Consider the following 15,670-nt stretch of genomic DNA (forward strand, 5'->3'; position numbering starts at 1 on the left):
TGATCCGTAAGTCCAATTGAGATGTCGTTTGAAGCGTTGGAAAGCTAACGCGTGGTACTATCTCATGGTGATTCCTAAATAGGTTGAATATGATGCATTAACATTGAATTATTTAATAGTGCTGACCTAAAATGAAGTAGGACATTGACGAGAAATGAAGTCGATCTTAGAGTTGGAAATTGATCAAAAGTTGATGCTTTAGAGAGAGAGAGAGATATGCTAACCAGTGCCCTCAGGGTAATGGTTAAGACTTTAAAAATAGTAAATTTATCTCGGTAATCTGCGTATTTAATGCCTCAAAAATTAAAATATTAAATTTTTTATAAAATATTTTCTTTTTTTGAAATGCTTAACCATTGCCCTAAGGGCATTGGTTAGCAACACCTATATATATATATATATATATATATATATATATATATATATATATATATATATATATATATATATATATATATATATATATATATATATATATATATATATATATATATATATATATATATATATATATATATATGTCTTATTTTTGATTTTACATTTTTAATAAATGAAAAATGTTTCTCTTTATATTTAAATCATATTTTCTATACTAGTGAAGAAAAGAGTAATAGACTCTATGATATCAATCTTAAAGTTACAACCTATAACATTAATTCTAAAAGGATTAAATAAATTGAGTTAAATTTGACGTACCTTTGAAATTGTCGTTTAAGCTAAATAAATGAAAAACATATTTTTTAATTTCATAAAGATAGATTTTTAAAATCTTTTAGTTATGAATAACTTGTAAATATATAAACTGAACTAGTCTCGTATTGAATATTAAGGGAACTCTCTTAAACATGCTCAAACTTATGTAAAAACTAAACACATATTGACGGTGTGTATAATTTATGATTTTTAGGTATTTATTTCTTCTTAAACTATGATAATAAAATATATAAAAAGATTTTAGTAAATATTATGCCTCATTAAAAACATATTTCATTGTAGAGGAAAAACATATTTGACCTATTAGATGAAGAATAGTTTGATTTTGTTGGTCTCTTCCACCACACAATTCAACAATATATATCTTCTTTTTTAATATCTCTTGGGATTATCATTGAGTTTTATTTTCTTGTCACCCGTAATTTCATTGCATATTCTTTTGTATGTGCAATTTCTTCTGTGTCTTTTAACATGTCTATGCTACATAGTTATCTCTAACTAATATTTTTGAAATAATTTATTTGTGATACGTTGACATATCTCTATGGGGATTATTGCAACCACGTCGAAAAATAACTTGAATGGTTTTTCATATTTTAAAGACTAATGGGTTGTATGGTATGGTAATAACACTTGGCGTAGCTCTTGTTTCCACATTAATTTAATCCCTTACAACTTTTTCTTGATTCCATATAACATGACCTTGTTAGCGGACTCTTGTAGCCCATTTTTTTAATGATTCTCCATTAGGAAGAATTTTGTAAGTATACAAGTTAAAATATAACCAAGTCAATTAAGTGTTTATAAACTGAATCTTGATATCTAATACAATATTGAGAGGGCAAAAAAAATCGCAGATGGTTTTCTTCTAATAGAATTTATGAACTCCATATGCAGTAATTTGAGACACAAATTCTACTTTGATTCACTTGGAAAAGTAATCGAATCCCATGATAAGAAATGGTATTTGGCCGGTACTATGGAAAAGGGCTAGGGTGCCAGCTCCATATATATAGAATGTTCATAGAGAGATGATTTATTCATGAACTTCGATGGAAGCATGATGAAGACCGACAAATTGATAGTACTTGTCATATTTTCTAACAAAGTTGATGCAGTCTTAGACTAAGTTTGGAAAACAACAAACCGGTCTAATGAGATCATTTGTAGGATCTCATCCTCTATTATGACTTCCACACATCCCCTCCTAAATTTCCTTCATTATATTATCAACTTAGTTATTCGTTAGGTACCTTAATATTAGAGTTAATACCCATAACTTGTATAATTTTTCTTATACCATGGTATATTTGACGAATTATTTCTTGTTCTTTTTATTTACTTATTTGTTTCATTTGATAAATTCTCTTCAAGCAAGTATCTAATCATTAGAGATGTCAAGTTTTCTTATTTTTGGTACAACAGATTATTATCAAACCAAACACTAACATCCCAACACTTTATCAAACACACATCTAAAACAATAATTCTTCTTGTTGATGCAAATTTCTCAGTTGCTAAAATTCAAGATCTTCAATGATCTTGATCCACCAAACTTGATAGACCCAATGACCTGCTCCAAGCTTCAATTTTATAGCATCATTTACTCGGAACTAACGAAGACTTGTCTGAACGAATATTCTATCACTGAATGAGGATAACTCCCAACTTTATTCTATGACAACCTTTACTTAGATCCACCAAAGTCTTCCTTGGAGTATAAAGAAAAACACTTCTCTTGCATGATAAGTACCGAGAAACAATGAACTAGAAATGATTCTTTATCCTGATACAGACAACAAAACTTCACAAAAAAACATTAGATTCCATCATGTACCTCAATCTACCTCTCACATTCAATCTTTAGAGATGATATCCATAACACTGGTTTCTTGATATGAGGTTGAAGATGATGAATAACATTTAAAGAATCTCACACAATACAACTGCATAATTCTCAACTCTCAACATTCTATGAGGTTTTCTTGAATCTCGAAGATAGTTGGTTGGTGAATGATGAAATCACCTTATGACTTCTCTCAAGTTTCTTTGACAAAGATTGATTGGGTTTAGATGAAATTTGTGGGTTCTCAAAACATAAATATTCAATGGCTTATCAAGAGGTTTCTCTTGATTGTGATTCGAATCACATCCTTCTCTAATTCGAATTAGACTAGAATAGTTAAATTCTTCACTTCTAAGTAAGTTCCTAATTTAAATTAAAATATTTTGTTAGATTCGAATCAAGACATTCAAATTTTTTGATTTAAGACTTCTAATTTGAGATTCAAGCAATACTCAATATTTTGACTTACATCTATTTGCAAAAAGGCTAAAAACATATTTATATGGATCCAAAACTAGCATATTAAATGGAGAGGCGTTTTGTGGTACATATCTAACACAATATGCATAATGTTACACACAAATTACAACATAGGTAACAAAATATTTTTATGATTATGCGGGCTTAATGGACTACCCACGACCCATATGGTCTAGTTCTAATGGGTAGCGGGCGTTTCAAAGCTGAGCTAAAAAAATCCTGAAAAATATGGGCTATAATTTTAAAGCCTTCCTATGATTTTCGGGCCTGGCAGACCGGTCCATATGGGCTAGCACATTTTGACAACTCTAACATTCACAACATAGATAACAAAATTTACAACAATTGTTAATGAATACAACAATTTTTATTTGCTAATAAATGTAACAACGATTTTTATCTGCTAATGAATGCACCCGTTTCTATTTTTTAATGATTGATATTGAATGTACTATTTGTTGCTAGCAAATATTATTAAATGTATTGGAGAAAAAACATGCATATGTCGTCTAATTGTGTTTGTTGCAACACTATTATATAGCGAGCATCGAATAATTTAGATTATACCAACCGGTTAACTTGCTTTTTTATAATATTTTTTTTTTGGTTGTACTTATTGTATCTACTATAACTAACTATGACTCTTTAACCCATGTGAGACTTCAACTTCTTACATAAGCCTTCAAGACCAAGGGTGTTCTAAAGGGCAAAAAGACCAATGGAACAACTATAACAAAATCAACTTTAGACAATTTACTTAGATTTATCTAAATCATCGTCTTTAACCTTTCTCAATATCAAATCAAATAATAAAATCGGTCAAACCCTTTAATTATCTTATCAAACTCATTGAATTCGATTTTTCAAAAAATCAAATTAAATTACCAAATCTCTAAAGCTCTATAGTTACCTACCTACATATTCACCTAATATTCCCCAAATGAGAAAAAATCCATTCTTGTATTCAAACATAGCCTTGGAACATTTTTGTAGTCAAAGGTACAAACACTAAATCCCTATAAAGCATATTTTCTACTTAAAGAAACAAACCTTCCATTGATTCCTAGAATAATAACAACATATAGGTAATGGTAATTTTAGAATCATTCTAAGAAGAACCAAAATCACAAAAACCCAAAACCCATTTTCTTAATTTTCATTTTACCTTTTTACCCAATTAAAGAAAAAATCCTTTAAAAAAAAAATTGAAAATTCCAAAATAACAGTGTGAAGAAAAAACATTAGCCCTACGTTTTTACCGTTTCGAAGAAATCGAGGTAGCGAAATCAACTGTCGAACATGCAAAAATCTTTATCCTTAATTTGTTTATGTATAAATACCGACACGGTAAAATGTTGTATTTCTCTTTCTCTCTCTCCCCTCCCTGTTTCTCTCTCTATCTCCCTCTCTCCGAAACGGGTTCTGATTCAACCTGCACGTGGAGGGACTCAGGAAGAAGAAAACAGAGCGAGATCTGACCCATTTTTTCAATCTCACATTTTTTGGGTTTCTACATAATTTGGAATTGAATTCGGAGACCCTTTTTCAAAAGGGGTCTTCTTCTCTACAAATCTCCTTACCTCTCTACACTGGTATTCTCTTCTCTTCTATTCTGTTCTATTCAATTCTCTCTGTTTTTTTGCTTCTGCAGTTTTTCTTTTCTTCAGCTCAAGGTTTGTTTTTGTGTATCAATGATGGAGTAATTGATTATTCAGATCATGCCCTTTAGTTTTCATTTTTGATTTTGATGTCTTTGTCTGAGATTATGAGATTTGGATTTTGCATGTTGGGTTTGATGAGTTTGATGATAATTGAATAAGATTGATTTTAACCCTAAAAAATCGGATTTTTATTTTTATTTTAATGAATAGTCAATCTGGATTTTGATGTTTGTGATTTTTTTTTTTTGCATGTTTGAGATTAAGATGCTAAAATTTAGATCTCTTTTTTTGATGTCATGGGCTATGCTTGGATTGGTTGTCTGTTATCAAATTGAAGCAATTCTTTTATCTGTTGAATTGAAGTGTTGATTGTGTTCATATTGGTTTGTTCTGCATGTGATGTGTCTTTTTTACTATTGGAATTTTCTGCATGTGTATCTGTTTGTGTGTTTTGGTTGTTTGATAATGATGTTATGATGTTTATGTTTCTGAAATTTTTATCTTTAATTCATGATCAGCATTTGAGTATCGGTTTTTTGGATCGACGATTGAGTTTTATACATGCTGCTGAATCTTAGATACATTGATACGTTATATGTTTGTTTGATTTATTTATTTTGATTTAGGTTGCTAGGATTTTGTAGTTGGAGCCATGGCGGTTGAGATTGCGGGATTTGAGATGGTTCAAGGACCGATTGAGAACGGCGTTGAAGGAGGCAAATCTGTTGCGCATGAACAGGAGAATGGAAAGCTGGAACAAGATCTGGGAGCTGGTGAGGCCATCAAATTTGGCTCACATGGAGATGAATCTGCTAAAGGGGAAGCTAATGATGTTGTTGATTCCAATACCCCGAAGAACGCTGCTGAAGAGTGGCCTGCGCCTAAGCAGATTCATTCGTTCTATTTTGTCAGGTGCAGGCCTTATGATGATCCATCCATCAAAACTAAGATTGATCTGCTTGATAAAGAGATCAGCAAGAAAAATCAAGCTCGGTTTCAGATCACTGAAGCACTGAAGGCAAAGCGGGTGAGTTGGTGGTAGTTCATCATTGTTTTTTGTCAGATTCGTAACTGTGTAAAAACCTAAAAAGACAAAACCATTTTACTTATTATTACTGTAATGCCTGTAAATGTTATGCTCGAGTTGTCAATTAATGCGAATGAGTCCAATAATTTATTTTCCGGTCTAGAAGGCATACATGATTTAGTGTCTCTTAACTCGAGGTGCGTTGAACGGAAACGTAAGAGGCACATTTTGTTCTCCTATGTTGAAAGCATACACGTTTTGGTGCCTCGACATTGAACAATAGACCATAAAAGTAACCTTTTTTGTCCACTGCCGAAATTTTATCTTGCAGTCATCTGACATGTAACTAAAAATTAATGTGGATTGCGCATGACTTGGCAATGGGAAGTTTTCTCTATTGAAATTTTATAATCTTGATATAATTGTATATTTGGTTTTTACTCTTCCCTGCAGTCGGAACGATCAGAGTTGATTTCTCAGATTAAGATTCTAAGAGGTGACAGCAAGCAATTTCAGACTATCTTTGATGAGAAAATGAAGGAGATTGAGCCTCTGCAGCAGGCTCTGGGAAAGATGCGTAATAATCGCAGTGGTATATGCTCATCTGAGGAGGAACTCAATGATGTTGTATGTCATCAGTCTCCTAGTTGTTTCTTAATCCAGAGCTCACTTTACTTGCGTTGTATCTAATTCCAACCCGTGTTCTCCACTCACTCATTACCGGTATGCTTTTATGGATACAGATATATAGCTTACAGTACCGCATTCAGCATGAGAGCATTCCATTGACTGAGGAAAAGCAAATCCTCCGAGAAATCAAGCAGCTTGAAGGGACAAGGGAGAAAGTTATTGCTAACGCTGCAATCAGGACCAAGTTGCAGGATACTATTGGGCAGAAAGATGTCATCCAAGATCAGGTTAAGGTAAGATATCAGTTTTCGTTAGTTTGCTAGTGTTTTTTTAAGAGTTCTGATTTTTTAATTATATCTATATTATTAGTTGAAAAATCCTTGGGATGTTTAATTTTCTTGCAGCTTATAGGTGGGGATTTGGATGGTGTGAAGAAGGAGAGACAAGCGATTCGGTCCAAAATCCTTAAAATTGATGATGAGCTGAAAACCATCGACGCTGCTATCCAGACTCTGCAGGAAGAGCTTGCAGGTGTTACTCAGAAGAGGGAACAGACTTTTGAGAGCATTCAGAAGCTTAGGAAACAGCGCGATGAGGGGGTATGTTTTCCTTCATTTGGCTGTGAATTATTTTTCTGTTAGTGTTTTCAAATATATGCATAGGAAATGGTGAAACCTTTAGGCATGAACAGAATTTTGACTTCGCAGCGTAAACATCTTTCATTTCATTTTAAATGAAGACAGTTTTGAAAAATGGAATGCAAAATGTGGAGGTTGTCGCTTCTATCTTCATTCATCTGAAAATGTGGCATTCAATGACTTCCCGTCTGTTTTTAAATATTTGGATTTTCGTTCATTATTGTACTGCGTTTAATCATACTTTTTGTGAAGTTTGTACCTAAAATATGCTCTTTAAGTTTTAGTTGAAACTGTGATAACAATCACAAGTTCTATCAAACAGACACTTGTTTAGCATAGTGTAATTTTTGTCCTTGATGTAAATTTAATTTAACCAAGCTTGACGCTGTTGCTGATGTAAATATGCAGTAATTTTTGTCGTTATTTCTAACTCATTTTTTTTTAATTTATGAATTTGAATTGGTATTTTCTTTTTCAGAACTCTTATTTCTACCAAAGTCGTACACTTCTGACCAAGGCACGAGATCTGGCTGCTAAGAAAGATGTTACTGCTCTTGATGAACTTTCACAGACAGAGGTTAGTTGGTGCTATTGAGTCGTCGATGATGGCATTTCACAGTAACTGTCCTTTTTCCATGTTTTCCCTGACTGTGATATCGGTTGTGGTTGAATCCAAATTTTTTAATTTTATTTTCTCTCCTGATTGCAGGTTGAGAAATTCATGTCACTTTGGAACGGTGGCAAAACTTTCAGGGATGATTACGAGAAGAGAATCTTGTCATCATTGGACATGCGACAGCTGAGTCGGGACGGGCGCATGAGGAACCCTGACGAGAAGCCACTGCTGGAAGAACCAAAACCTGCTGTGACTGAGCCATTACCAAGAGCCATCGCGAAACAGCCAAAGGAGGAGCCTAAGCCTTCTCCGGTAGAAACTTTGGCTGCTCAGAAAGAAACCAAAACTAAAGGCAGGGATTTGAAAACTAAGTCGGATAATGATGATTATGAATTTGAAAATCCTCATAAGGATACCCCTGCTACGAAAGAGCCTGAAATCGATCCAGCAAAGGCGAAAGAGATTAAAAGAGAAGAGGAAATTGCAAAAGCAAAGCTGGCTGCGGAAAGGAAGAAGAAGTTGGCAGAGAAAGCTGCAGCCAAAGCAGCTCTCAAAGCTCAAAAGGAAGCTGAGAAGAAGCTTAAGGTAATTTACTTTTTGATGTGATTCTTATCTTATTAGATTCTCTCCTGCTAATAGCTTATAGCTTATTCTATAGAGATAAAATTTCGAAAATGTGAATTTTTTTTCCAGGACCGTGAGAAGAAGGCGAAGAAGAAATCAGGAGCTGTTACCATTCCCCAGGAGGAACAGGAAGCTGCAGAGGTCGAGGCAACCGAACCCGAAAAGGTTAATGATGTTGTTGAGGCCGCGGCTCCAGTGAAGGAAAAGGTGACAAAGGAGAGCAGTCTGAGGTCTAGAAGCCGAGCAAAGGGACCAGAGTCGATTCCAAAAGCTATTCTGAAGCGCAAGAAGTCCAACAATTACTTGATATGGATTGCTGTTGCTGCTTTGTTAGTCGTGCTGCTGTTGGTGCTCGGATACACCTATGTTCTTTAAATAAGAAGTTTAGTTCTAGAAGGAGCTGCGAAACCGATTTTCCTATTGGGTGGCTAGGTTTGTGAGGTAGCTTAAGTTATTTCTGTTCTATACATCCTCTTAGGGGAGTTGAATCGACAAAACACATTTACTTTGTTGTGTGCTTTTGCTCCTGTCTTTTGGAAAAAAGCTATATACACTAGTTTGGATACTTAATTTTCAAATTTTGTTCAGATATCATGAGTTTTTATTGGAAGGTTTGTTTTGTTTCAATATTATTTTAATTATCCGGTCTTGAGACCGACTAATGGAACGACTAATTGAAGAAAACTATCTCAATATCCACAAGAGGGGTTTTAAAGCCAAAGCAAAGTTTTATATGGACTGGGCTAATACAAGTATTGTTAGCACTTAGCAGAATTCGGACATGAGAATCTTGAGAGAAGTACACTCTCAAGAATTGAGAACCTTGAGAGGAGCACACTCTCAGAACTCGAGCCTTCACTAACTGACAAACTCTTCATCTTAGGACTCGAGCCTTCACCAACCGGCAAACCCTTTTGAGAAAATTAGATACCTCAAATTTAGGATGCTTTTTATTTAATGGAATTTACATAGTTTTACTATTTGATTAGTTGGTTTGACCAATAATTTACCTAGCCACTGAAGTTGAAATTAGTTGGAAGCAAAGTTGTTGCTCCATTAATAATACAATAATGTGATTTTAGACTTAGGCATGAGAATGGGGCTCAAGTTGTTCTGATTTTTGACTTATGGGTAAAGTAGAGTTTGGTCTATAAGGTTTTGTGGAATTTGGTTTGTCTTGGTGTGTGGATACAATTTTATAAGAGTTTATGTACTATTTTTCAAAATTAAATAATGTTATGCATTTAGATACATTATATATTAAAAACTTTATATCAAATACATCAAATTTACCTTCATCAAATATGTGTTTAGAAAAACAATGATACTAAATTGTTACTACCTCTCTGTTTACATAGAAGTTTTTTCTGTCTTTTTTATAGGATTCTATGAGGGTTTTTTTTTTCTCTAGACACTCTTTAAATATTAAAGTAGATTAATGATTTTTTATCCATATATATTTCCAATTATGTTGTATTTTGTTTTCAATATGTATTAAATATTTTTATATAAATATAAGTAATTCTTTCTCTAAAGAATAAATTTGTAAAATTATACATTTTCTTAATTTACTGATGTAATATAAAGATGTTATAAGATTTTTTTTTAGGTTTTTCACCACCGATTTAATCCGGTTTGGAAGCCAGTTCTTGACTCAAGTGGGTCCATCTCTCTCCCGATGGCAGTTGACTGTGATTCTCCATATTAAGTCTAACGTCAATCACCACTGAACCAACTAAGATTAATGTTAGCAAAATAAGATTTAAACGAGACTCTTACAACTCTTTTATACCTTTTCTATCCCAATTTTTCTATTCTCCATCTGTTCCAATCTCTCTATTCACCGTCCTCATTTTTATTTCCTCATTTTAAATTCGAGGATTTTATTCTTTATTTCAATAAATTTCTACAATTTTTTAAAATTTATTTAAATAAAAAATTAAATGTATTTATTATTAATTAATACTCTTTGTGTAGATTTAGAAATTTATAAAGATAAAAAATTAAATATATTTTATTATTAATTAAAATATATTTTATCCTATTAAAAAACACTTTTAAGATTTATCAGTAATTAATGTATTTGGTTTAAACAATAGACTAGATACATTAAATAAATTGATTATCCAATAAATTTATTTTTTTTATAAATAGTAATATTATATATTTTTAATATTTATAAAAAAAAAAAGACAAAAAGTAAATAGGAATTTAAAATTTCATATTAAATTAAAAATATTGTGATAATTTAGTCGGAATGAGATTTATCCTGTCCTCAAAATGTTTTTTGGGGGAATTTCTATATCTTATTGTTCTGGGCAAGACAAAATCTTAGTGAGAATTCTAATTAACATATGCAAATTGATATTGTAAATGAACATATGTAGAAATATATGTTAGAATTAAAGTGAAATCTTTAGAATATATAATTGAATTCTAAAGTGTAACTTTTATTAAAATTGTGGTTTTGTGGTTCTCAATTACATTACACTATTTTATACAACTCATTAATTATGCGACATAATATAAATAAAAAAATATAAATGAATTTAATGATAATAAATAGGATATTATTAAACTTTATTTTTAAATTTAAAATAAGTAAATGTAAAATATCATAATATATGGTAATAAAATAAAATCATAATATATTTTTTCTATAAACTGCATGAACAAAAAGTATTAACATATATTGACTATAATTTCAAAAAAAAATTATCATAATAAATGAAAATTTTAAAAAATTATTATTAATCAATATTTGGCATAAAAATTTTACTTTATAAATTCAATAAATAAGCCATGTATCTAGTCTATTTAATTATATATATTGATTATACAATTAATTTAAAAAATAACTTTTATATTATAATAAAGATTAGTTAGAATATTAATAATTGAGTCATGCTAACGAGTGTCCCAGAAGGGACACTCTTTAAGAATTTCAAATAAAAAAATTATATTGAATACAAAAACACCTTTATTTGTTTAAAAAAGCCATTTATTTTAATTTTAACAAATATTTTCAAACAAAAATATATATTTTTAAACTATTAACGAGTGTCTCCGAAATACTCGTTACCATTTCCCTTAACAATTTTACCCTTTTTTATAATTTTTTAATCCATCCCTACTTCAACTTTTATGAGTCTTTGATATTTTAATTTTAATATAAATGTATTTTCAACTCATTTTATATAAATAAATTTAAATAAAAATTATTAACTCAAATGAATTTAAATATGTTTGTTTGAATTTATTGAAAAACATTTTTAATATTCTATTTATATCATGGTGTGAAAATTTTTCAAAAAAAAATTTATGCTAAAAAAACAATTTTTAAGTTTTTTTTTATAGAAAATAATTTTTTATAGAAGAAATAAAAATACGCAATCAATTTTTTAAGAAAATAGTTATTGATAAAGGAAAATAATTATACTCTTATACTCATCTAATCATGTTAAATAAATTCAAAATAAATTATACTTATTTGAAAATTTTCAAAATAACAGATATTTAAAAATCGTTTAATTTAAATTTTAATCTATATGAAATAAGGGAAGAAGTGAGAGCATTTTTAAATGAGAGATGAGAGGAACAAATATTAACAATTGGATTCATCAAGAGAGAGAAATTAATAGTCACATTAATGTATTAACATTTTCTCTCTTGATGAATCTAATTGTTGATATTTATTCCTCTCATCTCTCATTATAAAATGCTCTCATTTTATATGCGCCAATGAAATAAGTTTATAAAAATGAACTTGTTGATTGATACTTGAAGGAAAACTCATCTATAAGAACTCTCCAATAATTTGGCGGTTTGAATGTAGTTAGTTAGTTAGGTGTTGTGAATAATAATAGGACAGTACAGAGGGTATCAATATTCAGTGTCCTTTTATCTCCGCCTAACTATTTTGACTTTGAATGCTTGAGTTGAGTTTGAGGTAATGTGTCAAGGCGCGATCATATCAACTCAGAATGCTATTTAGTTGTTTACTTACAAGACTTAAATAGGTGGGTCACCTTTATCACACATTTATTCAACTGTAACAAATTTAAGAGTTATTTAGCTTTAAAAGTATTACTTATTTATTTTTTAAGAATTAAAATATTAATTTTGACATCTTATAACAAAAATATACATTAATAAAAATTATAATTATAATTTTAAAAAAAATGTATTTAAAGAATAATTTTTATGAAAAATTAATTGAAATAGCTTTAAATTTAAGTGATTTTTTAAAAATTTTGATGATTAAAAAAAAATTATAAATAAAAGAAGTTTAAAACAACATTTTAAAAAATTGATGTTATTTTTTTCAAAAAGTTTACAATTTATTCATTTGATGCATTTTAAAAAAAAAACTATTAATGTTATTTTTACAATTTTTAAAATGTTATTTTATGCCTATTTTATAAAAAAAATATTTTTATTGATGTCATTTTTAAGTTTGGTTTAGGATTTATTTGGGTTTAACTTATAACCCAAATAAATTTCTAAATGGATATTATTCAACCAAGGTGTATATAAAATATTTCTTTGGTGAATTTACAATTCTACCATTTTCAGAATTACAATTCTATCTTCATTCACAAAAGGACTTTCTCTCACAAAAGCACTTAGACTAAAATATTAGTGGAAGAAAGTGAAATAAAACATTAGTAAGAAAGAGAGAGTGAGAGAGAGGTGTGTCTAAACACGATTATGGATGATATAAAACGAGAAAAGGGACCTCTATTTATAGTCTATACGCTGGCTCAAAAAAGGAATTTAAAATAAATTCTTTTCATGATCATCTAATCAATCGACACATCTTCACAACCGATTACAAGTTTGAAATATAATAGATTGTAAGTTTAAAAGTCATTTTGACAGCTCCCATTTCATTTGGCACAACTTGAAGATTTTTTTGAAGGTATTTTATTTGGTAAAGACATTTTGGAAAACATTTTAATGTGTGTGCTTTAACCATGCACTTCTATGATGAGGCTGAGGTGTCTTTCGTTGATTTTGGTTGATTGTTGGGTCTTCTCCAATAATTGCCCCTTAGTTTTCTCTTACCCAATCCCTTTGAATTTGTGGTGGAGGTTGGGGTACTTCGAAAAACTCAGCGATGCGTGTCATTTGCGCTGCCATATGCTGGTTCGCCTGAGTGGTGTTTTGAATCAAAGGGTTAAAAATGATATCCATTGTCCGTGCAAGCATCTAGACTATTTCATGGTTGCTTTCGTCCACTTGTTGCCTGATCATTGTTGATGAGTTATTTGTGCAATTTGGCTTTTGGAACGAAAATCCTGCCCCAAAATGAAGAGGTTATGTTCATTATAGGTTCTGAATATGTCGAACTGAAATTATGCAAACCTGCCATGAACGAAGTTGGCATGCCATACAGTTGTTTGCGACCATTCAAAGACATGGTAAAGCTGGGGGAGGTTTAAAGGTCTCTGGGAAATGTTTCCCATATGTGGAGGGGTCACTGGTGGACCTTGTGATCCTTCATATGTCAAAACAGGAATAACTTGGGCGTTTGATTGCATTGGCGTCGAACTTGTTGAAGATAGTACAACATCTGAAACGGGCGGTGAAACCGTAGTTCCCCCTATCAAAGAGACTAAGGGTGGTACTTCATTATTGTTAGGGGGATTTTGATTAGTTGGCTGATTCTGACTTGTCATTTTTCTAACGTATCTTCTATTAGGTATTTCTCTGTTATTTGTGGCTAATTTACGACTTCTAAGTCTCATGTAACGAAGTAAAATACAATAAGGTTATGAAGAATTCTATTTCTACTAAAACAAGTATTTTCAAGCACAGGTCCCACTAGGCGTGCCAATTTGTTTACCGTGAAAATTGGTAAACACGCGTTATTCTTCCAAAATATAAATCTTTTGGTTACTCACAAGATCGACTAGATTGATCTTAGGACATGCATGTGTTTTCAATTTTAAACTTTATTCTTGAGAATAAAGAACAATTCGACCATGCTCATTTTCTTACTAAAATGTTTGCTTTGATCTAAGTAATTCTTATGAAAACTTGTAAAGGAAATGTAAACAAAGACAATTGAACGTAAATTGCAACAAGTAAATGAACAAATTCTGGAAATATAAATTGAAACTGAATAAAGATGGTGTTTTGCACATACATTTCTCCAAGACTCTTTTCTCAACACGCATATACTTTGAGTTTATGTGAAATTTTGTACAAATGAGTGAACACACTGAATCCTAACACTAAGACTCCTATATTCGAAATAACTGCTCCCAATGGTCTTTCGATCATAGCATGCCACGTTTCGCCCAACATGTCTTCCTTTCGCCCCGAAGCTCCACGCATCTCTTGATAAAGTGGATAAGGATGAAAGTCAGTTATTCCATCATTTAAACTCAACTTCCCCTTCGAATGCTACTCTCACTCGTTAAACCAACTACTAAACTTGGCAAATATTTCTAAGTCCAAGTCCAACACTTCTCTCTATAAGGAGTGACTTTGACGGGCTTTCAGCAAACGTGCCGTTTTTGTCGAAAGATTCATAATATCCAAAAAGATATTTCCTTCCTTTTATTATTTATATGGTGTCGAAATATCCAGCTAACACTTGTAGAATGCCATTAGCTAATTCCTTAAGTATAACTCTTCATAAGACAATCTTTCTCCTTATAAACATATGATCTTCCCCCCATCAAAAAGCGACTCTACCTCCAATACTTATAGAATAAATATGCATACATAGGTGAATGACCAAGTTCTAGTTTGCCTATCTTATGTGAGCTTCTTTGGAATAATGGGTAACCAGGAAGAAGCGGTCCTTTAAAATCTTCATGCTATCATAATAGGTCTCGAAGAATTTGGTGTTTTGCCTCAAAGAAAACAATCTTGAACCATGCGTATAATTTGGACTTTTTTGAGTCTTAAAGAGATGGAAGAATAACACCACACCTAACTCACCATATGGAACTCTAAAGGGGGTGATCAGTAAGTGGTTCATAACACTAACTTCAATCTTATTAAAAGGAAGATGGAAGTCTATGAGAGAGGATAAGCATCCATGAAAGGGGATGACACATCCATCATATTAACTGCATATTATGTTATTTCCGTCTATGTGAAACACTTCCAATTTGATGAAAGACCCACGTCAATCGAAGCCGGGTCTAAAACACCCTCACGTACAAAATCAGAAATGATCCCCAATATGTCTCGGTCCACCCAGTCGCCCAAGATGTCTGTATATTCCTTCCTAGTCGAAGTTGATACAAACTCCACGATTAAGAATGCTATGAAGAAAATTCAAATACATACTAGATTTGACAAGCAAGCAAGTTCATATGCTAGCACCCCTTGTATAAAATTCCAATAATAGAATAAATATCTCATGAAAGAAGGTGAGATATCAAGTGTTCACTGTTATGAAAACCTTAGAAAAGG

At 31.3% G+C, this 15,670-nt stretch overlaps 1 protein-coding gene across 1 annotated transcript; it reads left to right on the forward strand.

Moving 5' to 3' along the window:
• Positions 1 to 4,400: 4,400 nt before the first annotated feature.
• On the forward strand, positions 4,401 to 8,863 carry LOC131653468 (proton pump-interactor 1-like). The gene is made up of 8 exons (XM_058923613.1): positions 4,401 to 4,632; positions 5,328 to 5,728; positions 6,182 to 6,355; positions 6,472 to 6,651; positions 6,763 to 6,957; positions 7,475 to 7,573; positions 7,706 to 8,197; positions 8,306 to 8,863. The coding sequence occupies exons 2-8, from the start codon at positions 5,354 to 5,356 to the stop codon at positions 8,609 to 8,611; spliced, it is 1,821 nt and encodes a 606-aa protein (XP_058779596.1). The 5' UTR covers positions 4,401 to 4,632; positions 5,328 to 5,353; the 3' UTR covers positions 8,612 to 8,863.
• Positions 8,864 to 15,670: the final 6,807 nt, after the last annotated feature.

Source organism: Vicia villosa, linkage group LG2 (assembly GCF_029867415.1).
Source record: "Vicia villosa cultivar HV-30 ecotype Madison, WI linkage group LG2, Vvil1.0, whole genome shotgun sequence".
NCBI lineage: Eukaryota > Viridiplantae > Streptophyta > Magnoliopsida > Fabales > Fabaceae > Vicia > Vicia villosa.

Excerpts from the sequence above, each read along its gene's own strand:
- LOC131653468 (XM_058923613.1), top strand. The coding sequence starts at position 5,354 with ATGGCGGTTGAGATTGCGGGATTTGAGATGGTTCAAGGACCGATTGAG. Across the intron at positions 5,729-6,181 it reads AAGCACTGAAGGCAAAGCGG|TCGGAACGATCAGAGTTGAT; the intron begins GTGAGTTGGTGG and ends TCTTCCCTGCAG. Across the intron at positions 6,958-7,474 it reads GGAAACAGCGCGATGAGGGG|AACTCTTATTTCTACCAAAG; the intron begins GTATGTTTTCCT and ends TTTCTTTTTCAG.